The sequence below is a fragment of the Oncorhynchus keta genome, chromosome 23, assembly GCF_023373465.1.
Source record: "Oncorhynchus keta strain PuntledgeMale-10-30-2019 chromosome 23, Oket_V2, whole genome shotgun sequence".
Taxonomy (NCBI): Eukaryota; Metazoa; Chordata; class Actinopteri; order Salmoniformes; family Salmonidae; genus Oncorhynchus; species Oncorhynchus keta.
In genome coordinates, this window is record NC_068443.1 from 28,732,058 (window position 1) to 28,747,119 (window position 15,062).

General features: G+C 42.8%; 1 protein-coding gene across 10 annotated transcripts in view; it reads right to left on the bottom strand.

Annotated features, from left to right (window-relative positions):
- The window catches only part of LOC118402117 (astrotactin-1-like), a 243,218-nt gene that overhangs the window by 51,185 nt on the left and 176,971 nt on the right, over nucleotides 1–15,062 (bottom strand). For 8 of the 10 annotated variants that reach the window (XM_035800041.2, XM_035800040.2, XM_035800037.2 and 5 more), the window contains 3 exons: nucleotides 3,822–4,090; nucleotides 2,066–2,199; nucleotides 1,778–1,929 (listed from right to left, as the gene is read on the bottom strand). In XM_035800041.2, the coding sequence (XP_035655934.1) occupies nucleotides 1,778–1,929; nucleotides 2,066–2,199; nucleotides 3,822–4,090 (555 nt within the window). Of the gene's footprint in view, nucleotides 1–392; nucleotides 554–1,777; nucleotides 1,930–2,065; nucleotides 2,200–3,821; nucleotides 4,091–15,062 lie in introns of those variants that run through there. The other 2 variants (XM_035800042.2, XM_035800034.2) reach the window with 2 other exon arrangements.

Genomic DNA, 15,062 nt, shown 5'->3' on the forward strand with positions numbered 1-15,062 from the left:
GATACGCTTTGGGAAAGTCGTTTTCCTGGTCGTAGTGCTGGTAAATTGACGTCTCTCTGATGTCCAATAGTTCTTCCCGGTTGTATGTAATAAAAGTTCTGGGCTAACAAAGTAAGAAATACATTTAAAAATTCTACTGCACAGTTTTCTAAGGACTAGAAGCGAAGCTGCCATCTCTATCGGCGCCATCTTGATGACCAGATATCTTTCCTCTGCTCCTAGGCGGTCCAAGATCTGTAGCCTACTGTCTGCATAGTTCCATTCCACCACCTATATTAGACATGCAAGGTGTGTGCTTTGAAGCAATCAATCCACTAATCATTCCATAAAGATGTAAAAACACTTATAGTTTTGAGCCATGTGTATTTTATGGGCCATTTTCAGTATGTTAGCCTAATCAGTTTCATCGGTAAATAATTTTTTGTCATCATATGTTTGCCAGAAAAGCAACCTATTTCAAGCTTAAAATTGGATGCAATAAGTGAATCCAGGGCGGGCTGAAGGGCCATTGCTCGGGAAACAAGCTGAGACTGCACAGGACTCCCCAGCTAACCTGTTGGTGAAAACAACCAGTCCATGATGGTAATTACAGCAACTTGAAACAGAAAAGCCAATAGGACATGTGTGGAAGCAGTCCACTTATCCCTTGCTAGAAAAGCACTCATCCAGAGTTGGCTGGAATGGGACTTGCTTATGATTTCAAAAATACCATAATCTTCAGTAATTTTTTCTATGACAAGCTATGATAGCTTTGGTTATTTAAACTTGAATAACTTTAAAAAGAATATTCATATATATATAATTGCTCCTAAGGATGAACCTGGCTTGTGGAGGTCTACAATTGTCTTTCTTTAGATTTTCCCATGATGTCAAGCAAAGAGGCACAGAGTTTGATAGGTAGGCCTTGAAATACATCCACAGGTACACCTCCAATTGAATCATTTTATGTCAATTAGCATATCAGAAGCTTCTAAAGCCATGACATAATTTCCTGGAATTTTCCAAGCTGTTTGAAGGCACAGTGAAGTTAGTATGTAAACTTCTGACTTCAACTGTACATAGTATTAATTTATTATATCTGTATCCATTTTTTCCATAAGTTTCTAGTAGATAGACCATATTGTTAAAAAGAAAATAGCCTACTTAATGAAAAAAAAGCACCTAATCAAAAATGCCATTATTTTCAATTAACTCTGCAACTCTTCCAACTATTGACTTTTTCACAACTGCCACCCCTTTGATGCCAAAACATTCACACCAATTCCATATTGACATAGTAAAAAACATACGTTTGTAAATAAATTCATATATTTAAAGGGTATTTCATGCTGAAACCTTCATATTAAACACCATTAGCATTCAAAGTTTATATTTAGGATGTTTTTATCTGAAAATCACCTTATTTACTTATTTGATATACTTTTCTCTGTGTGATGAGGTGACCGATGAAGATGATTCAGCACTAGAACATGTGTGATGCACTCCACTACTTTGCACATTTAGTATTTGGTAACTCTAGAAATCTAAAATGCAGACCACACTCTTGTTAGCATTGACCACCATCTTGTGGTTTTATGCAAAACTACAATAATAACAAATGTAAATCATTAATATAAGAATCTGGAATTTTGCTGTGGTAACATATATTTAGAGGTTCCCTTACCTTGCCTCAACATTTTAGCAACCATGCACGGCTATTTCTGTATTTATACATGGACATACTGTATGAAATGAACATAAATACCATAAATCCTCAACTGAAACAGAAGGGATGTACCTGTCTCCATTTTGGAGTGGTCTGTCCTCTCTGTCACTTTCTCCTGGCTAATGAGGTAATCCACGATCCGCACCCCGATTGGTGGCTCAGTGTGATTCCATTCCACGATGACCAATGAACTGCTGGGCTCATAGGAGTGGGACAACCTGAGCCTGGGAGAAAATAAAAAAAGTTACACCTAACTAACTCAGCAAATCATGACAAGACAAGCTCATCTTTAGATATCAATACATACAATCTTACTTGTGTTTATCAAGTCGAGGAGACAAATTGTTTTGAGTGACTCACCTAGGCTGAGGGAGAGGGGCACATGTTGGCAGTCCATCTGTCCCGAATGCACTTGAGTCACAACGGCACCAGTCATCGATTACGTCACCTTTCCCAGAACACCACAGCATGCTCATCATGGCCTCCTGCAGTGCCTGCAAAGAGGCAGGAGGATGGAGCAAACACTGTCAATAACACCCAGCCTGAGTCTAGACATCAATATGATCTGCCCCTCTAGGGGGTCATGCAATCATGCTCTAGCTTACCGTTTGCCATCTGACATATTGATGTAGGCTTATGTCCAGCATACACTACACAATTTCACAACATCTTTGTCGGAGAGCAGCTTCTCTTTTTGAGACCGCTATTGTCAAACATCTCGCATATGTGTTTTGCTGCGTTACTGTAACGATGTGCACTGAGAGTCGGGAAGCAAGTTCTGGAAATGAGTGTTAAAAAAAACAAAAAAAACATAATAAGAAACAAGAACAGGAAACTGAAACAGAAACAATGACAGCTGGGGTAGGAACCAAAGGGAGTGGCAGATATAGGGAAGGTAATCAAGGAGGTGATGGAGTCCAGGTGAGTGTCATAATGCACTGATGCGCGTAACGATGGTGACAGGTGTGTGCCATAGCGAGCAGCCTGGTGACCTAGAGGCAGGAGAGGGAGCACACGTAACAGTACCCCCTCCCCGATGCGCGGCTCCAGCCGCAGGACGACGACCAAGATCACGTTCCCCTCTGCTAAGGTGCGGGAACCTGTCGATCCAGCTGAGGCGCGGGAGCATGGTAACCTAGAGACCTAGCACACGTGACAGTACCCCATCCCCGGCGCGTTCGGCTCCAGCCGCAGGATGCCCACCACAGGGACGATCCGGGGTGTTGGAGCCGGAGCTACCTGGGAGGCCTCAGCGGGTTCGATAGGTTCCCATACCTAAACTGGGTGAACAGATTCCTGTGCCTCAACTGAGGCAACCGGAGGTATCAGCCGGCTCATCTGGTACTGCGCCTCAGCGGAGGCGACCGGTCCGCACCGGAGCGCCGGGATCGTCCCTGTGGTTGGCGTCCTGCTGCGGCTGGGTCGAACATGCCGGGGAGGGGGTACTGTCACATATGCTTTCTCCCCAGCGCTCTAGGTCGTCATGCTCCCACGCCTCAGCCGGATCGACGGGATCTTGCACCGGTCCGCTCCTGATCCCCGGGATCGTCATCTTGGTCAGGGTCCTGCGGCTGGTACCGCACATCAGGGAGGGAGTACTGACATTTGTGCTCCGTCTCTGGCCTCTAGGTCAACAAGCTGCTCATTAGGGCGCACACCTGTCACCAGCATAACTCGCAGAATGACAATCACCTCCTTGATTACCTGCCCTTCATGTCACTCCCTTTTGGTTTCTTCCCTAGTTGTCATTGTTGCTGTTTCATGTCAGTGAGCTGTTTGTTTTTTATTGGTTTGTTAATTTATGAATTAAATGTATTCACTCTCTGAACATGCTTCCTGACTCTCAGCGTACATTATTACAGGTAACCAAACCAAGGGCTTCTCTCGCTGCATGATTGTATGTATGAATTTACATTTAAATATTGGTGGTGAATGTTCTTTTATGCTCTAAATTCAAAATTGGAAAAGCAAAATCTGAGGTTTTATTCATGGAAATAATATGCACACTGCTCTTAAAGTATCACTACTTTTTGCTTTTAGGAATACACTCCTGAAAATGTGTCTGGGACTGCTAAAATGGGGGTAAACCAAGGTTTTCAGTGAAAGCTTTCTGTACCTGGTAGGTGTGGTTGTTGGAGACCAGCTCGTAGAGCGGGGCGGCCTTAGTGATCTGGAGCAGGACAGGCTCGGCTGGACGCCCAGGCCCAGGGCTCATGTGGCAGAGGTGGCAGGAGTACGGACACTGGCCCTGGCTGCTGCAGTCCATGCGAACCCCCGCCGCCATGCGCTTGGCACCAGAGTCCAGCAGGCTGGCGATGTACGCTGGGTAGGTCAGGGTCCGGGGCTCCTTGTCGCGCTCCTCTGACTCTTCTGATGGGGAATTCCCTGAAAAGGGCATAGTTATAGTTACTGTGGGATTTGGATATAATAATTTGTTGAATAATACATATTGTTACAAACAATGTTTGAAATCATGTCATCTTTTCCTGAAATAGAGAAGTTATTGGTGTTACTTTTAAAAACGAAATGTGATATGCAGTATATTGGGTATATCCACATGTGTATTGCATTTCCCTCAAAACTGGCACTGCATTTAGTTCCATTTATTATGCTGTCCTCTCAAATGCACTTAGGGCAGTGCTGGCATCTTCAAAGACATCTCTTGCGTTATTAAATGCAAAGCTTCGGCACTTTTTCTCTTAAAAAGGGTTCAGATTACCATTCCTTCATTCTGCTGAGTCGTGTGCATACACAGGCAATTTAAAAGCTCAAAAGCAAACTAGGGAATAGCCAGTTGCTGAGAGCTGGTTTTGATGAAATTAAACATGGCTTCATGAGCCAACAGGGTGAGGGGGAGAAACAGACAGTCGACTTTTGCTCTAGCACATAATGTGGTCCCTATCATAGAACGAGATAAAACTAAATCAGTATACACTGCACTTTGTTGCATGTGAATGAATAAAAGCACATGGCCATCAATCAAACAAGAGGACTGTAAGGCACATTAGATATGATCAGAAAGATGGGGTTTGCACATTGTTATTCATAGATCACATTGTCCTCAAAGTGTGACACGCATGGTAATGGTGGGCTTGCCATGGGCGTTTGATCTGGGCCTGTGGCAGTTTGAGTGATGAAGCTCAGCTTTTCATATCATGTATGTAAATGCTGATGATCAATTACCAGGGCACGTCAGTCTTCATCAAGTCGCGACAAGCTGGACCTCTGGTGGGTCGACGGTCGTACACATGGTCATCGTCCCAAATGGCACCATATTACCTATGTAGTGCTCTATCGACCAGAGCCCTATAGGGGCTCCGGTCAAAAAACTCATTTGGGACACAACCATGTTCAGGCCTGAGGGATACAGTGGTGCGGTGGCCCTCTGTGGCCAATGACAGTGCTTGATTAATCAGAAGTAGGAAGTGAGGGTCTGTGCCTGGAGCCATAGCATGGACTTTGTCCAGGTCAAACGCGGCAGGTGAAACTCCGGTCACGTCTGAACATTTTCAAGGCAGGCAGGACATTAACGGTGGCCGAGTTTGGAGGAAGTTCTGGACTTCTAGGCTCTGAGATAAAATGCGATGCGTAGGGAAATCGACCCAGTGAATCCTTCTGGATAAATACATGATTTTTGCCCTCAGGATGGAGAATCAGAAATAGATGAACACACAACAACACATAAACACCCACTCTTACGTGCACGCACGCATGCATACACACACCAATTTACTTTGACATATTGTTTTACCTCATCACCCAGACAGTTATGAGACAAACATAATGAATATCAAGATGATGCTGCAAAAGACAAATCGCTTTCAAGGAAAGGAGAAAACATCCATTAAATTGCATTCACTTTGGAAAGTGTCTCAGGATGAGAAAGCTGAGGTAAATCCTGTCATCTGCAGCCCACCTTCAGCACTTCGAATCTAAATTTATGCTTCCTGCTTCTGACAGTCAGATCGGTACCAATTACCAGATGTTGGGAAGGTGAAGATTAGAAGATTCTTTGACACAATATAGAACACAGGATATGTCCTCACCCCGGAAGAGTTGGTGTTCCAGGGATACAGTACTTTGCCTCCCACGTAGAGAAATGCCCTCTGATAAACACTAGGTGACGCTATAGTGTTTCTAGTAGCATTGCAGGATATAAAAAACTATTGATCATATGACTGCAGATTATTTTGTACACCATACTAAGGGAGGATCTGATAGGAGAACCTCTTACATTTTGTGGAGATGGATGATAATAAAAACCTTGTTGTTATGATTTCTAGCTGATTTATACATCACCCCATTAAAATATACAGTTGAGCTAGCCAGGCAATAGAGAGCATACACAAACCATATCAAAGGGAGTTTAAAAATATATTTATACTGCTTGAAATAGATCACTAAAATCTGACTACATGCAGTCAACCATGTGGTGCCTCCAGAAAGCAACACTGCTGCACAGTGCAACCCGGCCAGGAACGTAATACAGTGGAGCTCTTAAACAAATCTCTGTGACAGGCAAATCTTCCCAGGCAGATGTCGCTTGTACTAGATAATTCGCAGTGGCACACTTTGCTACACCTATACACAGCTAAGTAAATTGCAATAAAGCAGACTCTCACTCTGAGTGGCAATCCACTGTGATATTCAACCTGATTGCTAATTACAGTGGATGGTGGATACCTTTTTCCCACCAGTCAATACCTACCGAGCAAGCAGGTATGGAAGAGTTGAAGCTCTCAATGGGACTACATAAACCATATGGATGGCCTGACATCTGGGCTAGTAAAACAGTATTTACATGCTAATAGTAAACCTATGCCTTCACTCACTCCAGCCTACTTGGCCAGCAAGCCTTTCCATCATTCTGAAGTTCGATTTATCCCTGCACTTTAGATGGTTGGGTGGGAATGGGCTTAGCTGACAGACCTCTCTGGCCCTTAATAGAAGCTGTATCCACGGCACTGTGCAGCGCAGGTGAGAGTGCCTGCGTTTATTTACCGTTGATTGAGCCTGCCCACGGACGCACCACATTAGTGACATCTTGTTCATGGAAGTTGAAGGGGACTAATGCGTCTGTCTTCAAATCCCACCAACACCTCCCAATATGTTGGTGTGTTAGGCAGGCCTGTGAGTTTGCAAAGGTCTGAATTGAAGGCAATTTACTGACGATTCGCCTCCAAGTGAGACATTACACTGGGGCTGCATCACAGCTGTACAAATGGTCAGAGGATACGTGCACAGCAGGAGGACCTGACAGTTTTTTGATTTTATAATGGAAAATGTATTATAAAATGCAAAACAGGCATTCCTAGTGCAGAGCTTTGCTAGGACATTTTTCCATCCTCTATAACCCATTACAAACAAAGGCTTGAAACCTTATATAACCATTGTTGGAGATTATAGAAATAGCATGTGCCACATCAGAAAGTACAGTAAATGCATTACCCATACAGATAGTAGTCTATTTGAGTACCAAGATATTCAGATACCATAGATCCAGAATCCTAAGAACTCTCACCATGGAACTGAACCTGATTTATGTTGCCATTCATTGGGTTTATTTTGGCCGGCCCTGTGTTTTATATGTTCACAGGGGAGAAAAGTACCTCAAGCAGCATGAAACATAAGACCATAAAGGTTGAGGATGCAGTGGGGGTTTTATACAGATAAGATCAATTTGACCCGGCTCTGACTAACTGTAATATAATGTTATACGTTAAGGGCTTGTCTGACTTAAATCTATACCAGAGGCATCCATTTCATAGCAAGCTGAGAAAATCAAGACGCGGTGGCCCCATAGCAACAGCGGTACAGTATAATTAAATGTTTGCAACTTGGTGTTAGTATCCCTGGGAGCTGCTGTGGATCTCAACAGTGATGTTTCATTTTTTCCTCACCAGCAAGGTGCAGTCGGAGGCCTTATCAGTCCACACGAGGCTGGCAGCTGGTATTATTTTCATGGACAGATTACACGGCAACATTCACCCCACAGTATAATTTACACTTTTGGCGGGCGCGGCAACCTTCATGGGGTACTGGCTGGGTGCAGCCGTCCTAAACTTTAAGCTACCACTAATTAACTGGAAAAAGCAATTCAATGGAATTCCAAACGGTGCATCCTCCCTGGAAAACAACCAAATAGATATACCTATAAAAGCAATATACTGGCACGGTAACAGTATCTGAGGGAGTACAACAACAGATCAATGTAAAGGCAGGTTGCAGTGGGCAGTGAAACCCATAGACACAAAACATATTTTCATTTTCTATTGTAACAAAATAATACATTCTTGACCTGCCTTTTCACAGAGATAAAGTATATTTTGTGAAAATGTTCCCCATGCAGCAGAGAAAAAGTGATATTGAATTATTGAACTTTTTTCTCTGGCTTAGACAGAGAGAACTGTGTAAAGTTCAGGGAGTAATTTGCTTTTATTGTGGAAATGTCTAGATCACTTTCCATTAAAGTGATTGGTTCATGGATCATTAAAACGTTGGGTTTTCAGCAAATGTAGGAGTATTTAAATTGAATCAAGCTTCATAATATTAACATGAATTATCTTATTTAAATAAGATGGCTACACTAAGCTCCTCTGTACAAATTCATCATACTTGACTAAGAGTTAACCTATCGTTTGTTGTAATTTGGACATAAAGTAAGATAAATGAATTATAGGCATACAGATTGGATTCAGAGATAGTAGCTTATATTTGCTGATGGTCCAGAAGCTCAAAATTGTCTTTCTGATGGTCTTCTCTGTTACTTGGTGGAGGAAGCCTTCACCATCCTCTGCGGGAGAATATATTCATTATAAAAAGGAACTCGCAAGGGTCCCATCTGTCTGACCTCCAAAATGAGTAAGAGGGGCCAAGCGATGACTGCTACATCAAGTCCCTTTCTCAAGCCCCCATTCTGTCAAGCGTACTGAGGTCACCCTGTGTTGACATAGCAACCAACCTGCACAGCTCGTCCTCAATCTTCACCAAAGCTTGACACAAACACACACCACCACCACCCCAGCCCAGTCAGCCCTGCTCTCTACTCCTCTATCTCCCCCGCCTTGGCGGTTTTCAGTAAAGTGTTGTTATGTGATAGCTAGCCTGCCTAGATCCACTCTCTGTCTCTCTTTAGCTTCTATGTACAGCAGACATTGTACCTGGTGTAAGCAATGTGAGATTATAAATATGTCTTGGCTCACATTCCTAAGTGTTTCAGTTTGGCCACAGAGACAGAGAGCAGCTGAGGTCGTCGGTATAATAATCTCGTTGTGGAGGATGAATCAATAGGCAGGAAATATCAGTAATTAAGCTGATAAAATAGTATCCCTGTAATTGCCATCTGACATCTGAGCAGCTCGTTAAGCCAAGAGGGAGCATGGGGAAAAAAGTAAATGAATATCTATCAGCAGCGAACTGATAGGAACCTAAATGAACAGTCACTGATCCAGTGGAAATAGAGAGAGAGAAAGAGACATAAAGCGAGAGACAGACCTCTCCTCCTCTCATCGCCACCCAACTGGAGGCCACACATCTGTCTTCCCCCTGAACCTGACCTATCAAAACGTACAGATGGTTTAGGTTCCACCTCAGCGCTGTTTCAGTGCCAAGACATGACAAACGAGCTGTAAAAGCTGATTTTAATTGCTATCACAAAGCCTCATTCACACAGGCCTCTGTAACGTTGGAGAAGAATGTACTCTAGACTAGGAATTAGCATTTGAAATGTACGAGTTCTTGCCGATACCCAAAGAAAATCTGAGTACTCGAGTACTCAAATGGTAAAGAAATCTATTTTTAGAACACAAGAACTGCACTAGATTGAAATGTTTTGCATTTATCTATAAGCCTAAGCCAACAGTGAGCAACAATGCCTAATTAATCATAAGCATTACAGATAACACATCCAAATTGCTAAATTGCGCCATATACAGTACCAGTCAAAAGTTTGGACACACCTACTTATTCAAGTGTCTTTTTTAATGAAAAAAAAAGATATTCTACATTGTAGGATAATAGTGAAGACATCAAAACTATGACATAACACATAAGGAATCATGTAGTTACCAAAAAAAGTGTTAAACAAATAAAGATATATTTTAGATTCTTCAAGTAGCCACCCTTTGCCTTGATGACAGCTTTGCACACTCTTGGAATTCTTTCAACCAGCTTCACCTGGAATCCTTTTCCAACAGTCTTGAAGGAGTTCCCACATATGCTGAGCACTTGTTGGCAGCTTTTCCTTCACTCTGCGGTCCAACTCATCCCAAGCCATCTCAACTGGGTAGAGGTCGAGTGATTGTGGAGGCCAGGTCATATGATGCAACACTCCATCACTCTCCTTCTTGGTAAAGTAGCCCTTACACAGCCTGGAGGTGTGTTGGGTCATTGTCCTGTTGAAAAACAAATGATAGCTCCACTATGCTCAAACCAGATGGGATGACGTAATGCTGCAGGATGCTGTGGTAGGCATGCTGGTTAAGTGTGGCTTGAATTCTAAATAAATCACTGACAGTGTCACCAGCAAAGCACCCCCCACACCATCACACCTCCTCCTCCATGCTTCACGGTGGGAACCACAGATGCAGAGATCATCCGTTCAACTATTCTGCGTCTCACAAAGACATGGCGGTTGGAATCAAAAATCTCAAATTTGGACTTATCAGACCAAAGGACAGGTTTCCAACAATCTAATGTCCATTGCTCATGTTTCTTGGCCCAAGTAAGACTCTTCTTCTTCTTATTATTATTTAGTAGTGGTTTCTTTGCAGCAAATCGACCATTTCGAACATTCAAGCAATCTCCTCTGAACAGTCGATGTTGAGATGTATCTGTTACTTGGACTCCGTGAAGCATTAATTTGGGCTGCAATTTCGGAGGCTGGTAACTCTAATGAACTTATCCTCTCCAGCAGAGGTAACTCTGGGTCTTCCTTTCCTGTGGCGGTCCTCATGAGAGTCAGTTTCATCATGGTGCTTGATGGTTTTTGCTACTGTACTTGAAGAAACTTTCAAAGTTCTTGAAAATGTTCAGATTGACTGACCTTCATGTCTTAAAGTAATGACGGACTGTTGGTTCGCTTTTTTCATTTGAGCTGTTCTTGGCACTAGCAGCTTTGCAAAGTAGCCTAAGCGGAAAATATACGGGACGCAATTATTACAAAACTGCAGAGCGTTGTTGGAACACCTTTTTCATACTTCAATCAACAGGTCCATTTTCAGTTCGTGATAAAAATGTCCTCATCTGGCAAGGAATGTAGCTCGAGTATCCCATAATTTAGATCTGTTTTTATAGGCTTTTATTTCTGTAGGCCTAACAGGAGCGTGTGTGCAGGGATTGGTTGGAGAACTGTGTGATGCTTGGATTGGTTTCGTTTTTGTTGTGCCCCGTAAATGCACAGCAACACAGTATCAAATCAGAATGAAGATGGTGGCCTCAATTTCCTGCTTGCAAATTTAGCTGATGTGGTTGTGCAAATAGAGGTAATGGTATGGCATACAGGATGTTCTCAGTGTAAATTTACAACCACTTAAAATGCAGACCCAATAGGCTGTCTTAGCCTCTTTACATTGAACAGACTAATCAATAGATACAGGGACTGTTAACCTCGGTCATTTGCCACACTGACATTTTATACCTAACTGACATCAATCAATCTGTATCAGCAGAAAACAACAAAGTGATTCAACATTGGTGTCATAACTAATTTCCTCCATTTTGGAGAATGATTTACTATATCCTGATTCTTGTTTTCAAACTTCCAGGAACGCTCAATAAATGTGCTTGTTTTACAGAAATCCTGATTTCTGAAAGTTCCTGGAATTTTGCAACCCTAATCCTGACTTGACAACGTTTTTGGAATTTCTCCCTGAGCTCAGATGAGTGTTCATTAGTGAGCCCTACTGAATGTGAATATGTTAAGTTGCCAACTTAAATTTTCCAATCATGTATCTCAGTCAGGTTGCAGACGGGCACTCTCCCAAATTAAAACCTATCCAAATGTGATTACGCCTGTGAAGAAAACTATGTAAAATCATTACTTGTCAGTGAGGTTCACAAACAAGGATGAACTAGTCCTGCTCCGAGATGTGGTAGAGTTGTGTTGCAAGGGCAATCAGGGCTAATGTTTTCTCAGTCACGACTATGTGGAGAATTTTATTTGCTGGTAGTGCATAAGACACATCTTGTTGACCACTCAACCCAGCTATGTTCTTTCAAGAGCTGCCAGTAAAAAGGGTAATCAATATCATTACAGAGCACATGGAGATGTCTGAAGGTTCCTGAGAGTTCTGTTTTACCATTCCATTTTCTACCACTATGGGTAATACAAAAGTAAAGGTTTCCCAGAGCTTCCTGCAGTGAACATTAAACCATAGAGATTATTCTGATGTACCTTCTCACTTTCTGCTTGAAATTCACTGGCCTGGGCGAAGGCAGCTATCTCGGAAACATCTCCAGACTGGTTATTCCATCTTTACCCTCCACCGGCCTGGCATCCGTTTAGAGAGGCTGCTATATTATGCTGCTCTATGGAGCAGAGATATCAGCATATTGGGCACTGATCCCTGTGACCCTGGCTCTGTGAAGTCCATAAAAATGTCCATCTTCCTGAATCCTGTCTCCCTTCATGTAACTTCCAATCACTCTGATCCTGGAGAGAATCCATATATCACAGTGTTTGCCAAAACGTTTCATTTTAGAGAGCCATAGGTGAGGCCACAATTTCTAGTAATCACGGAGCCATTTCAATTATCATCTATTTTACTTCAACGCTGTGATAAATCTGTGATTAATCAAGCCCATCACACTGATATTTATGAGTTAAACAATATCACAGGGCATTCAAGGCTTTGGCTGAACATGGCTTTTTATCAACGTGTTCCTGATACTTTTCTGACATTGTCATCTGTTGCATACCCTCCTACTGAAATTATACTATCTACACTCACTGCTCTTTCCTGCATTTCTTGTCTTGTGTTTGTGTATTTCAGTGGTCACCAACTTTTTCTGAGTCAACATCACAGTCAAAAAGCAAGCCGAGATCTCCCGCTCAGGATTTAACAAAAAACATGACTTAATTTTCTTTTAACATTAACCTAGTAAAAACTGTTGTGTAGGAATGAGGTTTGGGCAGTAGGCCTAATACATTATCACAGCATATTGGCTATATGCCTGTCCTGCCAGTATTGTTCTTCTCAGACCATATTATATTTCAAAACTCGAGCTTTAATAACAAAATAGGTCAGTTGGTGGTGTAGCACTGATGGCACCTGCATCTGATGGTCATGGTGCTTTCAAGACAATAGGGAACTAGGGGGGGGGGGGAATCAGACTTTCCGAGTTCCCAGTTGTTTTGAACGCAGCATTAGTCTCAGCGGAGAGAGCAGAAGAGGGTCCACCTCTCACAGTCCCTGCTCTCTTCTTCTTTTTTCCAGTTGTCTTCTCTACAGAAATGTTTGCTGATCGACTAGGAATGCCTTAAAGATCGACCAGTCGATCGACTAGTTGGTGACCACTGGTGTATTTTGAGTGTGAGCAGACATAACCAATGACATCAGCAGCCAAGAAGTCGCTGGGCAAAATCAAAGGAGTGTTCCTCATGTCACCCCTGTGGTCCCCAAATCCCATTGTTGCTATGGCATTGGTGATCTCACTAGGATGGGGTCTCCTGCACCACACTGGGAATGTGTGGAGTTTGTGGACTCCCCACTGTCCCGGGGTCATCCAGGGTCACACCGTACCGGCACGGATCTGGAAGAGCGGCCCACAAGCCCCCTCTGGGCCGGGTTCAGTCATGGGGTCATTACACTCTGGATGTGCAGAGATGTGCACAACCTGATCTCCTCTCCCTTTGACATATCATCCGCTGCCTTGATGCCAGATGAAACACAGTATCCATTCCTTTCCTTCGCTGTCCTGCCACTTCACCACCTCTTTTTAGAGCATTTCACTGTTGCCATGACAACAAGCTACCTTTTTAGGCGAATCGAACAAATTCACATACAAATGTGGGTTATAGATCTATCATTCTGCTTGAAAGCAAGTCCAAGACGCTGTAGATATGTTCTACGTGCGCTATTTCTATGCTTCATGTTCTTAAGTTTTGTTTTTGCGTCTTTAACTTTGGGTTTTGTACACCAGCTTCAAACAGCTGAAATGGTAGAATGATTCTCTACACTATACTAGCTTATTTTGTCACATAAACTGAAATTAGGTGAACTATTCGTTTCTGCAACCAAGAAATGGCAGAGCGATTTCTGCATAGTGCCAAAATGTCCAACTCCCTTCTAATGCTTTAAAATGGCTAAACCACAGAATAAAGGTGGGAAGTTTGCACCTCCAACAGGCCTCCACATGTCAGCTCATTCGGTCACTGATCAATATCAGCCAGAGCCATTTTGCAGCTGCTATGTTGGCAACGGCCATAACAGCCTTTGCCTCATCATTTCCCTCAAGAGTGAAAAAAAAAAACCTCCAGACATCCGTAATTCACCACGGGCAAAAAGGGAAGAAGCCTACTGCCTTGCAGCATTTTTTCATCTCATGACGGGAGCTGTGTGTCTGTGTAAAGATTCCCTGTCTGTCTGGTGCTATAAATCAGCAGACTGTGAAGAACATACAATGTATTCAAAAAGTATTCAGACCCCATGATTTCTTTCACATTTTGTTACATTACAGCCTTATTCTAAAATTGATTTAAAAACAAAACAAATCCCTCATCAATCTTCATACAATACCCCATAATGACAAAGCATAAACAGGTTGTTAGAAATGTTTGCACACTTATAAAAAATTCAACCATTTAAAACACATTTACATAAGTATTCAGACCCTTTACTCTGTTGAAGCATCTTTGGCAGAGATTACAGCCTTGAGTATTCTTCGGTATGACGCTACAAGCTTGGCACACCTGTATTTGGGGAGTTTCTCCTATTCCACTCTGCAGATCCTCTCAAGCTCAAGCTGAAAAACATCCCCACAGCATGATGCTGCCACCACCATGCTTCACCATAGGGATGGTGCAAGGTTTCCTCCAGATGTGACGCTTGGCATTCAGGCCAAAGAGTTCAATCTTGGTTTCATCAGACCAGAGAATCTTGTTCTCATGGTCTGAGAGTAAGGTAACTTCTGACAAACTCCAAACAGGCTGTCATGTGCCTTTTACTGAGGTCAGGCTCCCCTACCATAAAGGCCTGATTTGTGGAGTGCTGCAGAGAAGGTTGTCCATCTGAAAAGTTATCTCATCTCCACAGAGGAACTTTAGAGCTCTGTCAGAGTGACCATCGGGTTCTTGGTAACCTCTTTCCAAATCATGTCCAATTAATTGAATTTACCACAGGTGGACTCCAATCAAGTT